This window comes from Cervus canadensis, chromosome 10 (assembly GCF_019320065.1).
Source record: "Cervus canadensis isolate Bull #8, Minnesota chromosome 10, ASM1932006v1, whole genome shotgun sequence".
NCBI classification, from domain to species: domain Eukaryota; kingdom Metazoa; phylum Chordata; class Mammalia; order Artiodactyla; family Cervidae; genus Cervus; species Cervus canadensis.
Window position 1 is genome coordinate 9,317,023 of NC_057395.1, and position 12,330 is coordinate 9,329,352.

The 12,330-nt window shown below is 38.3% G+C and overlaps 2 protein-coding genes across 3 annotated transcripts in view; both read right to left on the reverse strand.

Annotated features, from left to right (window-relative positions):
• LOC122447855 (ankyrin repeat domain-containing protein 26-like) overlaps positions 1–12,330 on the reverse strand; it is a 933,540-nt gene that overhangs the window by 51,258 nt on the left and 869,952 nt on the right. The gene's annotated exons all lie outside the window — the stretch shown is intronic.
• The window catches only part of LOC122448370 (ankyrin repeat domain-containing protein 26-like), a 35,105-nt gene continuing 24,755 nt past the window's right edge, over positions 1,981–12,330 (reverse strand). Inside the window, exons 13-16 of the mRNA XM_043479630.1 lie at positions 9,460–9,611; positions 7,817–7,987; positions 5,999–6,032; positions 1,981–2,958 (exon numbers count right to left, since the gene is read on the reverse strand). Coding sequence (XP_043335565.1) covers positions 1,981–2,958; positions 5,999–6,032; positions 7,817–7,987; positions 9,460–9,611 — 1,335 coding nt within the window. The remainder of the gene's footprint in view (positions 2,959–5,998; positions 6,033–7,816; positions 7,988–9,459; positions 9,612–12,330) is intronic.

Here is a 12,330-nt window from a genome sequence, read left to right on the forward strand (position 1 = left end):
AAAAGATTAACAAGTATATTTTAGAAAGATTACTCTGGCAGCAACATAAAAAAGGACATCAGGGTATCCAAACGAGAAAAGAATATTTCAAGATTATGGGTGAGACAGTGAGTTATGGTGATAAGATATGAAAACTGATAAGCAGGCAGAAAATACTGAACTTCCTGAGTGACTGGAGCTGGTAATTTCAAGGAAGTTTGGAGTCCAGGATCTTTCCTACTGTGGCTGAAATTCAGTGATGCTGTCTACTAGGATGGGGAGGACGGATGAAGGGATAGCTTATAAAGAGTCAGGGATGAGGGAAGCGGCAGGGATAATGCCTTCAGTTTGGGGTATAATAAATTATTTTGACGCATGCAAGGGACTCAGAAGAAAGGATTTGGGTACAAACATTTGAATTAGAAAGAGATAAACTTATTCAGGAAAAACATATACTTTAATTATTTGTAAAAGATACTAACTTGGTATAATTAATGCAAACCTAGGCAGAATTCTGAACTTTTGAAAATAAAACAATACCAGGGGAAGAAAACTATGAGATTAAAATGGTCAATTATATATTTCAACATGTTTCAAAGATATAAAAATATACTTTTAAAAATATATGCAAATACTCGTTTCTGTCATATTACCATAATAAGCATTTTTAAGTTTAATGAAAAGGTTTAATTGTAAAACACCCATTCAAGATGCTACAAGAAGACTCTGTTTTAAAATTGATCTTAAAAGACAAGTTTTAATTTGTAGAAGAGAAATGCTTATGTGAGGATGGAATTCTGAGGCATTTTAAAGTACTACTATGACGTAAGAGAGAAACAGAAAACCCTACTTGAAAAGATCTCATTCAAAATTGATGGAGAAATCAAAAGGTTTACAGATGAAACAAAAGTTAAGAGGATTTAACACCACCAAACCAGCCTTACAACAAATACTAAAGGGACTTACAGCCAGTAAACACAAGAGAAAGGAAAGATCTACAAAAACTGGGCACCCGAAACTGACGCAGAAGTATAAACCAACTACACTCCAACACAGAAGAAAAATACAATCTGCAAATGAGGTTGCTCCCATGGCCCTCAGGGAGCCTCGACAGCCTGGCCTCCACCTGCCTCTGGGCCGCGGCCCCTACAGCCCGCCCCCTGACTCCCTCCATTCCTGCTGCTCTCAAGTCCTGCCACGCTTCATTTTTAGTGGACACGCTTGTATCTAAATGGTAGTAACTGATGCTGAAAATGAGAATTATGAGTAAACTGTTTGTAAACATATTCTAAGTAAATAGCATAAATGGCAGTGGGAAGATTAAAACAAGAAGAGCTTGGTTAAAGCTCACCACCTGAGTCCCACATTATGATTTAATGACAAGTATATTTAAATGGCTTGTCAATGAATTCTCAATTTAATGACAACTCTATTTTATAGAGTTGAGAGGTCATAAGAATAAATGATTCAAGTCTGAAATGCTTTCCAAGCTAATTCAAACTTACATGAATAAAACCAAAGTTACACCAACAAATATGACAGAAAGGTATGACAAGCTACTGAAGCCAAAGTACTACATATAAGTGATAGCATCTGGGAAACACGGAATTGACTGTCAAGGTAATCCATGTAACTGAAGCTTAATTTCAAAATATTCAGTTTAGGTTTGAGCATTTCTTTTATCCGCTTCATCATGATACTGACATGTGGTTACATAGAGATTAAAATTATTTTCTGAATAGTAAAAGAGTAAATTACTAATACCTGTCTATATTAAAAATTTAGAATTTAATCTCTTAACATTTCATAAGCGACACGATGTCTCTACTCAAAGTGAAGCATCTCTCGGGTCTAGTTTTTATTTGCTGGATACAAGGTGTGCTTTTTAGTCTGTTTTACAGACTACAGATTCATAGCCTGTGTATTTTTTATATTCAGCTAGATTCAACATTTAGCCAGAATTAAGAATCACTTTGAATTTTCTTTCAGGAAGTCTGAGAATTATTTCTCCTTCTGGATACTTACTTTTCTTTCTGCTTTCTCATTTTCATACTGACACATTCTCTCTTCTAAATGATTCAATTTGTTGATTAAATCCTTGCTTCTTTCCTCCAGCATCAGACCCTGTTTCTCATGTTCAGCATGAAGATTTTTCACGATCTGCTGAAACTGGTCTTGGATGCTAATGACTGTCTTCTCTTTACTGTCGGCTCTATTTTGTGCATTATCCAGCTGCTGTCGGAGCAACATGTTTTCACTCTGGAGTTGGGATAACCTCTCCTCTAAGGATTCCTGCTTTCCAAGGTATTCCTTCACTTTGCCTCGTTCGTTCTGATACATGTGTCCAATATCCTGCTTTTGACACTCTGCTTGGCGTAAGTCTCTCTGGACACGTTCTAACATCAAAGTCTTTTCTCTGAGATCATCTCTCGTCTGATGCAGCTTGATTTTTAGCTTATTGAATTTATTTTCCACTTTAGAAAGTTGCTGGGAAAGCATCTCATTGTCACTTTTCAGCTTAGCCATATCAAACTTCACTGGGTCCTGCAAGTGTAACCTCTTGTCTTTTGCTTTCTGGGAGGCAAGTGACAGGTGTCTTTGTGATATCTGACCTTGATCATGATTGTGTATGGCAGCAGCCAGTCTAGAGTGGTAGGATTCCACTTCTGTTTCTAGTCTTTCTTTGCTTCGCTTTGCGTTCTCCAGCTCAGGGTTTAGCATTCTATTTTCAGCTACCGGAACGTTAAGCTGGCCAGTATGCTGGAATACGGTCTCTGTCAATGTTTCCTTGTTCAATTTTATTGCCTTCTGAGGATAATCATTCTCTCCTTTTACAATTTCAGTATCCTCAAAACATTTCTTTTCTTTCTCCTGGTTCTGATTTTTCACTGTGTCTATTTCTAAGCTTGGCATGGCAATTTCATCCTGCATGTGGCTTTTGCGCAACAGACCTTTTGCTTTTCTACCACTATCAGAAACCTAAGTGAGACAAAAGAGACTTTTAGTTAGTACTCAATAAAATGACATTTCACCATTTCCTCTGAAATGAAAGACTAACCTGTATGTTTAGACAATGAAAAGACTGCACCAAGTGGATCTCCAAATGGAAAAAATAAGGTTCGATACAAACCTCAGACCTTATACAAGCAGAAATTCCCAAAGGTTCAAAAATTTAATTGAAGACAATGAATCCATGAAAGGAAAAAGAAACCCCAAGGAACTTCACAAGAAGCTCAGAACTGGAAAGGGTTTCTCTGAATTACAACAAACCCAGAAAGCTTAAAATAAAAGATTTATAGATCTAACTACACTTAAAAATTGCATCTGATGTGGTATATTTATATAGTGGAAAACTACAAAGCCATAAAAAAGAATGAAATAATGCTATTTGCAGTAACAAAGATGGACCTAGGCATGATCACACTAAGCGACGTAAGTCAGACAAAGACAAGTCATACTGCTTATATGTGGAATCTAAAATGAACTTATTCACAAAACAGAGAGAGACCCACCGACATAGGAAACAAGCTTACTCACCATACGGGAAAGGGGGTAGGGGAAGGGATAAATTAGGAGGTTGGGTTTAACAGATACCATTATATACAGACAAGTGTATATAAAATAACCAGTAAGGATCTACTGTACAACATAAGGAACTACATTTAATATTCTACAAGAAGAATCTGGCAAGGAATATATGTGTGTGTGTGTGTGTGTGTGTGTGTGTTAGTCAGTCATGTCCAACTCTTTACGACCCCACAGACTGTAGCCCGCCAGGCTCCCCTGTCCATGGGATTCTCCAGGCAAGAATACTGGAGTGGGTTGCCATTTCCTCCTCCAGGGGATCTTCCCGACCCAAGGACTGAACCCAGGTCTCCTGCATTGCAGGTGGATTCTTTACAGTCTGAGCCAGCAGGGAAGCCCCATGTACATAATATACACACACATATACATATATGTCTGAATCACTGTGCTGTGTACCTGAAACTGACGCAACATTGTAAATCAACTACAATTCCATAACACCACCACTCGCTACCTTTAAAACACTGCATCTGATAGCTCCTACGCAGCTACTTCAAGTAAGAGCCTTAGCTCTGTACATATTTAAATAGATGAAATTTCATGCAAAAATTGTTTTCTTGAGAATATGCTACCTTTCTAACATTTTAATAGGCAATTGCAAGGCTTATACCTATTGACAACTGTACTAAGCACTTCTACAAACATCAATTAACTCATTAGCGATAATGATTCTGGAAAGGAAGAAGTTAAAACTATGGAAGTAAGCTGCAGGCTTTTCACCAGGTCTTCTGCCTCTACTAGTCCTCTTACATCAAACCACAGTCACTTCTCTAGTACAAACATATCAACACAAACTAATCCTCCTATTTCATTCATGGTACATACACTAATGGTAAATAAGGTAAAATTCAGAGAGCTCTTCTCAGAGAATCATGAGATTGTTTTCTGCTGTTTTCATTATCTCTTTATACTGTTTAAAATAGTAAGATGGGGGAATACAATGAGAAACATAATCATCACTAGATGTATACTATGGCATATCTATCACTGTTTTCGAAAGTTCCTTGTACTGAAGGAGGACACTGCACAGAACAGAGGGTTCGTTTTCTCAGAAGTACAAGAATGACTTCCAAAGTATGGTCTCTGAACTGCCTGTACTTTCCCTCCTTACCTTCAGTGGAAGTGATAAATTAACCTAATGATCAAGGAAGGGAAATCACTACTAAATACCAGAACAGCTACTGTTAGTAGCAAGTTTTTTTTTTACTTTTTTTTCATTGGTGGGAGGGGACTTTTATAAGTTTATTCCAAAGAAACAATTTTTTAAAGTGTACAAAAGTATTTTTACAACTGATGTCGCAGTTTTTACAAACTGAAAAACTGTAAACGATGTGAAAAGGCCGTTGACAGGGCACTGGTTACAGAAACGAGAGTGGAGCCGGGGCGGACTCTGACTGAGACACCGGAGGTGACGCGGCCGAGGAGGGACGCACACGCTCCCCGCAGAGCACAAGGACATGTGCGCAGCGCAGTCGACGGGGAAGCACACGCGGTCTGCCTGGCCTAAACCGCAGTCAGGGTGCCTGCTCCTTCGAGACAGTCGCCGGAACTTTGAGATTAATTCCTATGGAAAATATTAAACGCCTCTCCTTGGATGAGGCCATGGTGTGTCCCTACCTGACTGCTGTAGACAAATGGATTTGAATTACAAATAGCACTTTCCCAAGCTCTTCCCAAGAGCTTTTCGTTGTGGGAGATCTGCTGCTAGGACCTCGGGGATGGGACCCGGTCTGTGTTTGAGAGGGACATTGGGTGGGGACTGAATTCCTCTGCTCTGAGATGCCACTCGAGAACTCTGCAGAAGGAAGGACAATCAACTTCAAGAGTGTCTGGTATCTACCAACTGCTGGAAAAATCCACGGGGAACATTCCTGCACCTCTAGAGGACGCCAGTTAAACCCAGCTGTCCTTGAGGACTCTACTGTGAGGGAGAACCCAGCTGGGAAAGCTGGAGCCAGCTCTGAGCTGTTCATGGGGCAGGTGGACTGAGGGCTGACGGGCACAGAGGGAGGGGGTCCACGACCCTCAGCCACCTGCCAGATGGCAAGGGGGAATTTTTAGAGTAAAGCATGTCGCCATCCTCGGAAGCACTTTCAGATGACTGAGTTAAGTCATCAAGGTCATTCACGTAATTAATTTGGTCTTTGACCTACACATAAATAATACTGTTTCACAATGTCCTTAAAATATGTATAAAATATACCAAGTGTACAAAGGTGATAAATATCTTAATCAAAGCAAAAGCAGAGGCTTCTTAAAAGAACAGGTTTTTATCAACAGGATAACTTTATCAACAGAGTTTCTAAATTATGTTTTCAAAGTAAATGTCCCTTCAACAAAGGAAGATTTTCTATGTTGCCACTATTCCTTTTACAAACTATTTTTTAGAGGATAATATATTTTTAAGTTAATTTTTTTTTTTTTTTTACTTTACCTTCTTCTTTTCATATGCTGTTTTCCTTGCAGGCCTAAAAAAAAAAAAAAATGATTCTTTTCAGGCTAAAATTTAATAACTCAAAAATATAAACAATACCTAAATGTTTTTTTATATAACATCTTTGCATTCATAAGTAATTTATAGAAAAGTAATTTATAGAAAGGATGAAACAATAAAAAAGAGTAGCATTAAAGGACAAAGAAAATATATCTGTAATATTAATAAAACATTAAATTTAGATTAAAGGAAAAGGAAAAACCTAACATTACTTGCGTTATGTGATAGAAGCAGTTTACCAGGGTTTTTTGCAGTTGTCATTTTTAATGAGAACTAACTTTTATGGCAATAAAACCTATCTCGGAAGTATTCCCTAAGTCCTTATAAGAAAGAAACCCATTTTTTATCACCATGATATTAGGTTTTTGAGGGCTTATTATGCAACGGCTATGCATATTATGCATTTTAATCCTCACGATCATTCTGGGAGAGAGGTAATATATTAGACCCTTTAGACAGGAAGAGATGGAGCAAAGAAAGGCTGAGGAATGTGCCCAGGACCACACAGCAGTTCACCAAGAGCCCAGAATTCAAACCCTGGGAATCTGGCCTGAACTCTACTGTTCCAAAATATGCTGAGAACGTGATATTGAAAAGTCTTTTTAAGTAACATGATACCAAATGAATCTATATTATTATTTCATGTCTAGCTATAACTACAAATGATAATTCTGAATCTTAAAAACATATTTCTAACAAACAAAAAGGCTAGATGTAGGCAATATTGGAAATCTACTTTCAATAAAGATTTGTTTTTTGTAAAGAACTTCACCAATACACATTCATTCAACCATTCTGCTGATTCTTTATGCATCTGACATACACTTGCTGAGCACATAATATGTGTCAACGACACTTTTAGTACAGGAAGCATGGTTTTTGTCATTTAGATCCTTATCATCCAAAGTAATAAACTGTAAAAGATTGTGAATTGTTTCTATTGAAAATAAACAAAATCCTCCCCTTCTCCCTGGAAGCTATAAACAACTATGAAGTTAATATGATGTGATGTTTCAGAGTACCTTACAAAATCATAGCTACCCACGATGATACTATCAACTAGAATCAACAAGGAATGATTAAATCCTATTCAGTATAACCTAAGCATTTGTAAATTCATGATTATATCATTTTTTTAAATGTATGTATGATAGAATTAACTTAAGTAATCATCTATATATTCATTTACCTAAGAATATTACACTTCAGAGCCAATGAACGAGCCCTTACCAAAAGCTATATATGAACAGGAGTACATTTGTACATAATAATCATGTACAATAATAATAATGTACAATTAATTTATCATAACAGTTTAAAGATAATGTCATACAATCAATAAGCTTTCTAATATTGGAAATGCAAATAAGACTACACTCAATAGACACTTCCTCCTCTGGTTCTTTTCCAAAAGCATACACACTCTACAAGCTCCCCTCTCAACGTGAAACAAGAAACTCCTTTCAACTCCACATTCCTCTTCAGTTACCATCCAGGTCTCCATTTCTGGCCCAGGAAATATTCCCTATGGAGTTGTTTATGTGTGTTCACTGCAGTCCAGCTTCCAAGTGGACTCTACTGAAACAACTTCCGGCCAAAGGCACGGGTCCTCTCCTTCACCTTTCCGCCGTGTTCACCCAGTAGAGTTGAGGATTCTCTTCTCTTGGCCGGTATGCTATATTATGCTGCTCTATTTCCAGAAGAAGTATTCAGTGCTAATATTTCTTCCCCTAGAAATAAAGAATCTGTCCATGTTACCTGCTGTCATCTTGATCCACCTTCCTTAAAATGCTGTCATCGTTCACGTGCAGCAGACCATCAGTCAGTGAATTGGTCTTTTCAAATACTGGTGCAATCACACATTCTTCTGGTGTCCATTTGTCATTGTTCTTTCTCTCTATTTCCTTCCTGGGCATGCCAGGTTCACTACTTGAAAAAATCCACAAAAAAGCCAATGTTTTCAAATAATTCGACTAATAAAGAATAAAAAAACAATTCTTGTAAAATTCCAACTCTTACCCATCTTAAGTCATTGATTAATTCACAAAACAGTTATGAAGTACCAACCATATGCAAGAAAACAAATTCTTCCTTCAAACACAGATACACAATTATGATACAATATGATATGGAAGAGTTGACATATGAAAGTGATAAGTGAAATAAGGAAGCTTTATGGAAGAAGTGAAGAGAGGAGGTCAAAAGGAAGAGAAAACCGAGAAATCGTTCTACTGGGAGAGTAGAATGTCAGTACACAGATCAGGCACACGGCATCTGGGTTGTTTCCTAGGAACCTGGAAGGAAAAGTACAAAACACATGAAAGAAAGTAGAGGGATGCACCTGGAGAGACATTGGGAAGAACCTCAAGGGCTACACTGAAAACCTCAAGTCCACTGGCTAAGCACTGTGATACTTAGACATGGGAGTCATGATTAGATTTACACTATATATAATTCTTTGCTTTTAAAAACAGTAATGTTTAATCTAGGAATTTCCCTGGTACTCCAGTGCTTAGGAATCTGCCTGCTCATGCAGGGGGCACAGGTTCGATCCCTGGTCAGGGAAGACAGCACATGCCTCATGCAGAGCAATGAATCCTGTGCTCCACAACCTCTGAAGCCAGCACCCTAGAGCCCACGCTCAGCATCAAGAGAAGCTACCACAATGAGAAGCCCAAGCACTGCAGCTGCAAAGAACCAGCGCAGCCAAATAAATTACAGAAAGAAAAAAAAAAAGAACCTCAAAGAAAAAAGTAACACTTAATTTAGATGGTTTTTAAAATGACATGTGGCACATCCACCATGAAAGAAGAAATCAAATTTAGTGGGGCGGGGGGTGGGGCAGTTTACTTGTAAACCACCCACATGATGGGGTGACGTCAGCATCATGGATGAAAGGCAGGTGCCTCATCAGTTCTCCTGCCACCAACAGCAATTTGGCCTCCATCCATGGACATACTCAAAGTGCTAGGAGGAGAAAACTGCCAACCAAGAGGACTCGATCCAGAAAAGTTGTCTTTCAGAAATGAAGGAGAAACAAAAACTTTCCCAGACAAAGCAAACCTGAGGGAGTTCATCACCACTAGTCTCGCCTCATAAGAAATGCTGAAAGAAGTCCTCACACTGAAATGAAAGGATGTTCAATAGTGACATAAAATAAATTTAAACATACAGCACACTGGTTAAGGCAAGTATGCAGTCAAATCCAGAATACTCTAATATGTAACATGGTGGTATGTTAACAAAGTAACTAGTATTAAGGCTAAAGGATAAGAGCATTCAAAATAACTATACCCCTAGTAAAATATAAAATTCGTAAATCACAAACATTAGCTCAAGTTAGAAATCATTTTACCGGAAAATAACAAATGATCTACTGTTAAGTATTGATATAGGCTTACCCATCAGGACCTTTATTCTGCATAGCAGGAAACTCCTGCTTGTTATTTCCTCCACTCTTTCTCTGCTGACTCAATCGACTCTCATCAGCAGCATCGCATACGTTGTCTGATACTTCCACTTCACTACTTTTGTGCTTCTTTTCTTCTTCAACCTTTAATGAAAGTTTGACACTAAGAATAATTGCTATGTATTTATTATAAAGATCCTTGTTTCCAATTTATTATTTGACTCAGCATTTGCCTGGATTTGAAGTGATAAATATACTTTTGTGCTTACATTAATTTTATCACAAGTCACTGAAAGTTTTGTAAAATGTGCTTCTTTCTCTTTGAGGGAAAGAAACAAAATTCCCAAAATTTCAAGAAAGGCTTTCTAAATAAGATACAATTATTCCATCCAGTCTTCCCCATCTGACTGGCAGAGATGGAGAAACAGAGATGGAGGACACACCACATGTGTCCTCTTCAGTCTTTACCACCTGGGTTTTCCACGGAACAGTCAGGTGTGGAGGATGCGACACCTTAGTGCCTCAGAAACAGAAAAGCCGCTTTCTTCTTTCTGCACTAAAGCTATTCTTTCCCCACTGCCTTTTCCCATTCTTTTTTCATTTGGATCCAGGAGACAGCAAAAACCTGATGGTGTTCACTGAAATATGTGAACCAAAGTTTACCAAAACACAAGGAGCAGAATGAAACTGAGGAGGTGTTAGTGTGGAATTCTGGAATATAAGGAATGCTTCCCAATCCCACATTCAATAACCATCCAATTTTATAGCTAGAGGGTATAGAAAGAACTATCTTTGCCCCACTATTTACCAGTAGCAGTTTTAAAATCAAAAAAGGTTAAATGAGTTGTTCAAAGCCCCTAAAGTGGCATTCCCTAACATTTTATGGCACCAAAAGAGATGATACAATTCTGTCATCTTGAATCTGATAAAATTACCAAATGAATTCCTCAAATGAATCAGGTAAGTTAAAAGCGTGACTTTGGCAAAGTAATTTAATTCGTTAATTGGGGGTAGGGTTCATTCTCCTTTTTCTTTAAAGGAGAATGGCTACATTTTCCTCTTTTTTTGTCTTACACAGAAGAGCAAGCACGTTTAAACACCTACTACTGAAGAAAGAAAAATCTCACAGCATCTCAAACCTCAGTTTTTCCTTTGGAGATAAACACTTGGATTATTTTCTCTGTTTTTTTGCTGAGAGTTTTATACTATCTATGGGCTTCCCTGGTGGCTCAGATGTTAAAGAATCTGCTTTCAATGCAGGAGACGTGGCTTCGATCCCTGGGTCGGGAAGATCCCGTGGAGAAGGGAACAGCTATCCACTCCAATGATATTGCGGCCTGGAGAAATCCGTGGACAGGGCAGCCTGGCCAGCTACAGTCCATGGGGTCACAAGGAGTCAGACACGACTGACCAACCCTCACACACACACACACTACCTATGTGACAAAATCACACATGTCAAAACTTACTACATTTTAGTAAACAACAGAGTGAAGCGGTCTCTCTCAAAAGAGACATCTGCGAGTGGTGATTAAAGCGTATGTGGGAGTGCATGTATTTGTTCTTAAAAACATCCTGAAGTGGCCATGTTGGAAATCTAAGTGCCCAGGGACTGCAGAAAGCAGAGAAGATCACACAGATTCAACTACAATGAAGAGATTAGAGGGAACACGTGTTCATGTCCCTTCTCTCAGTTTCTGCTTTCTTCCCATTCTGTGGAAATACAACTTCTATTTAATCCAACAGAGTCAAAAAAAACAACAACTGCAAAACCCTCGTTGATCATACTCCTTAAACACTTTCCTTGGTGCTTATTCTGGCTCAGAAGGTCACATGCGAAGGAGCTAAATGAGCTTCCCAGTCCATATGCAAGACTGACAGAGACAGAATTTGATTGATTGAAGGACAAAAGCTACGAAAAGTTTCCTGAATTCCTATTATGTGGAAGGCAGAAATAATCTATTTCTACACAAGTACCTATTTAGATGACCCCACTTTATTCATAAGTAGAAAATCAAAATGGACCAGATCATCCAGAAAGGGAAAAACCAAAGCAAGAGCAAATGAACCTCTACCTCTTTCGGAAGCTGAATTTTCTCTTTTCCCAAAGCTGACAACACGACTTGTAACATGTCTATTTCATTCTTAAACCTCTGCATATCCTTCTGTCCATTCTTCACTTAGATACACTTTGGATGCTCTGTGACTATTCGGTGGAGGAGAATTCCCATTTTCAAATTCGGGTTCCACGCTTTCATCGTCTCTAGCACTGCAATTACCTGCATGCAGTAGCTTCTGGAACCCGTCCTGTATTGGTTTGCTTTTCTCATCAGTATTTTTCATGACAGCAGGAGTACCGTGACTTTTTATTTGAATTATGTGTTTCATCTTACCGGAGCAGACAAGCCACAGACTAGACTGACGTGTCTGTCCAATGTCTAATTTCCGATTTGTGGGATTTTGCCTCATATTGTCTGATATTTGCATATCAAATTCTTGGGCTTCTTTCACTTCAAATGTAACTACCTGCTCCCCTACTTTTTTGTTTTCTGCATCATTATAAAAACTCTCCTCATTTTTGATAAACACATGTTCAATATCTAGTTTATCACTTTCAAGGTCTATTTTATTTTCACTGAAACAAAGCTTTGAAGATGACTGACAAGTGTATCCCGGGGACCCATAGTTCATGCGACGAAAAACCATTTTCGAGACTGGGTTCTTTTTGTTCAGGACATACTTGGAATACTAGAGAGACAGATACTCCAAATGCATCTTTCTCCCCACAATCAGCTATATTATTTGTCGTGTTAGGAGGTATTTCCTTTCTGTTTGCTCCTTCTTTAAGGTGATCATATAGTGG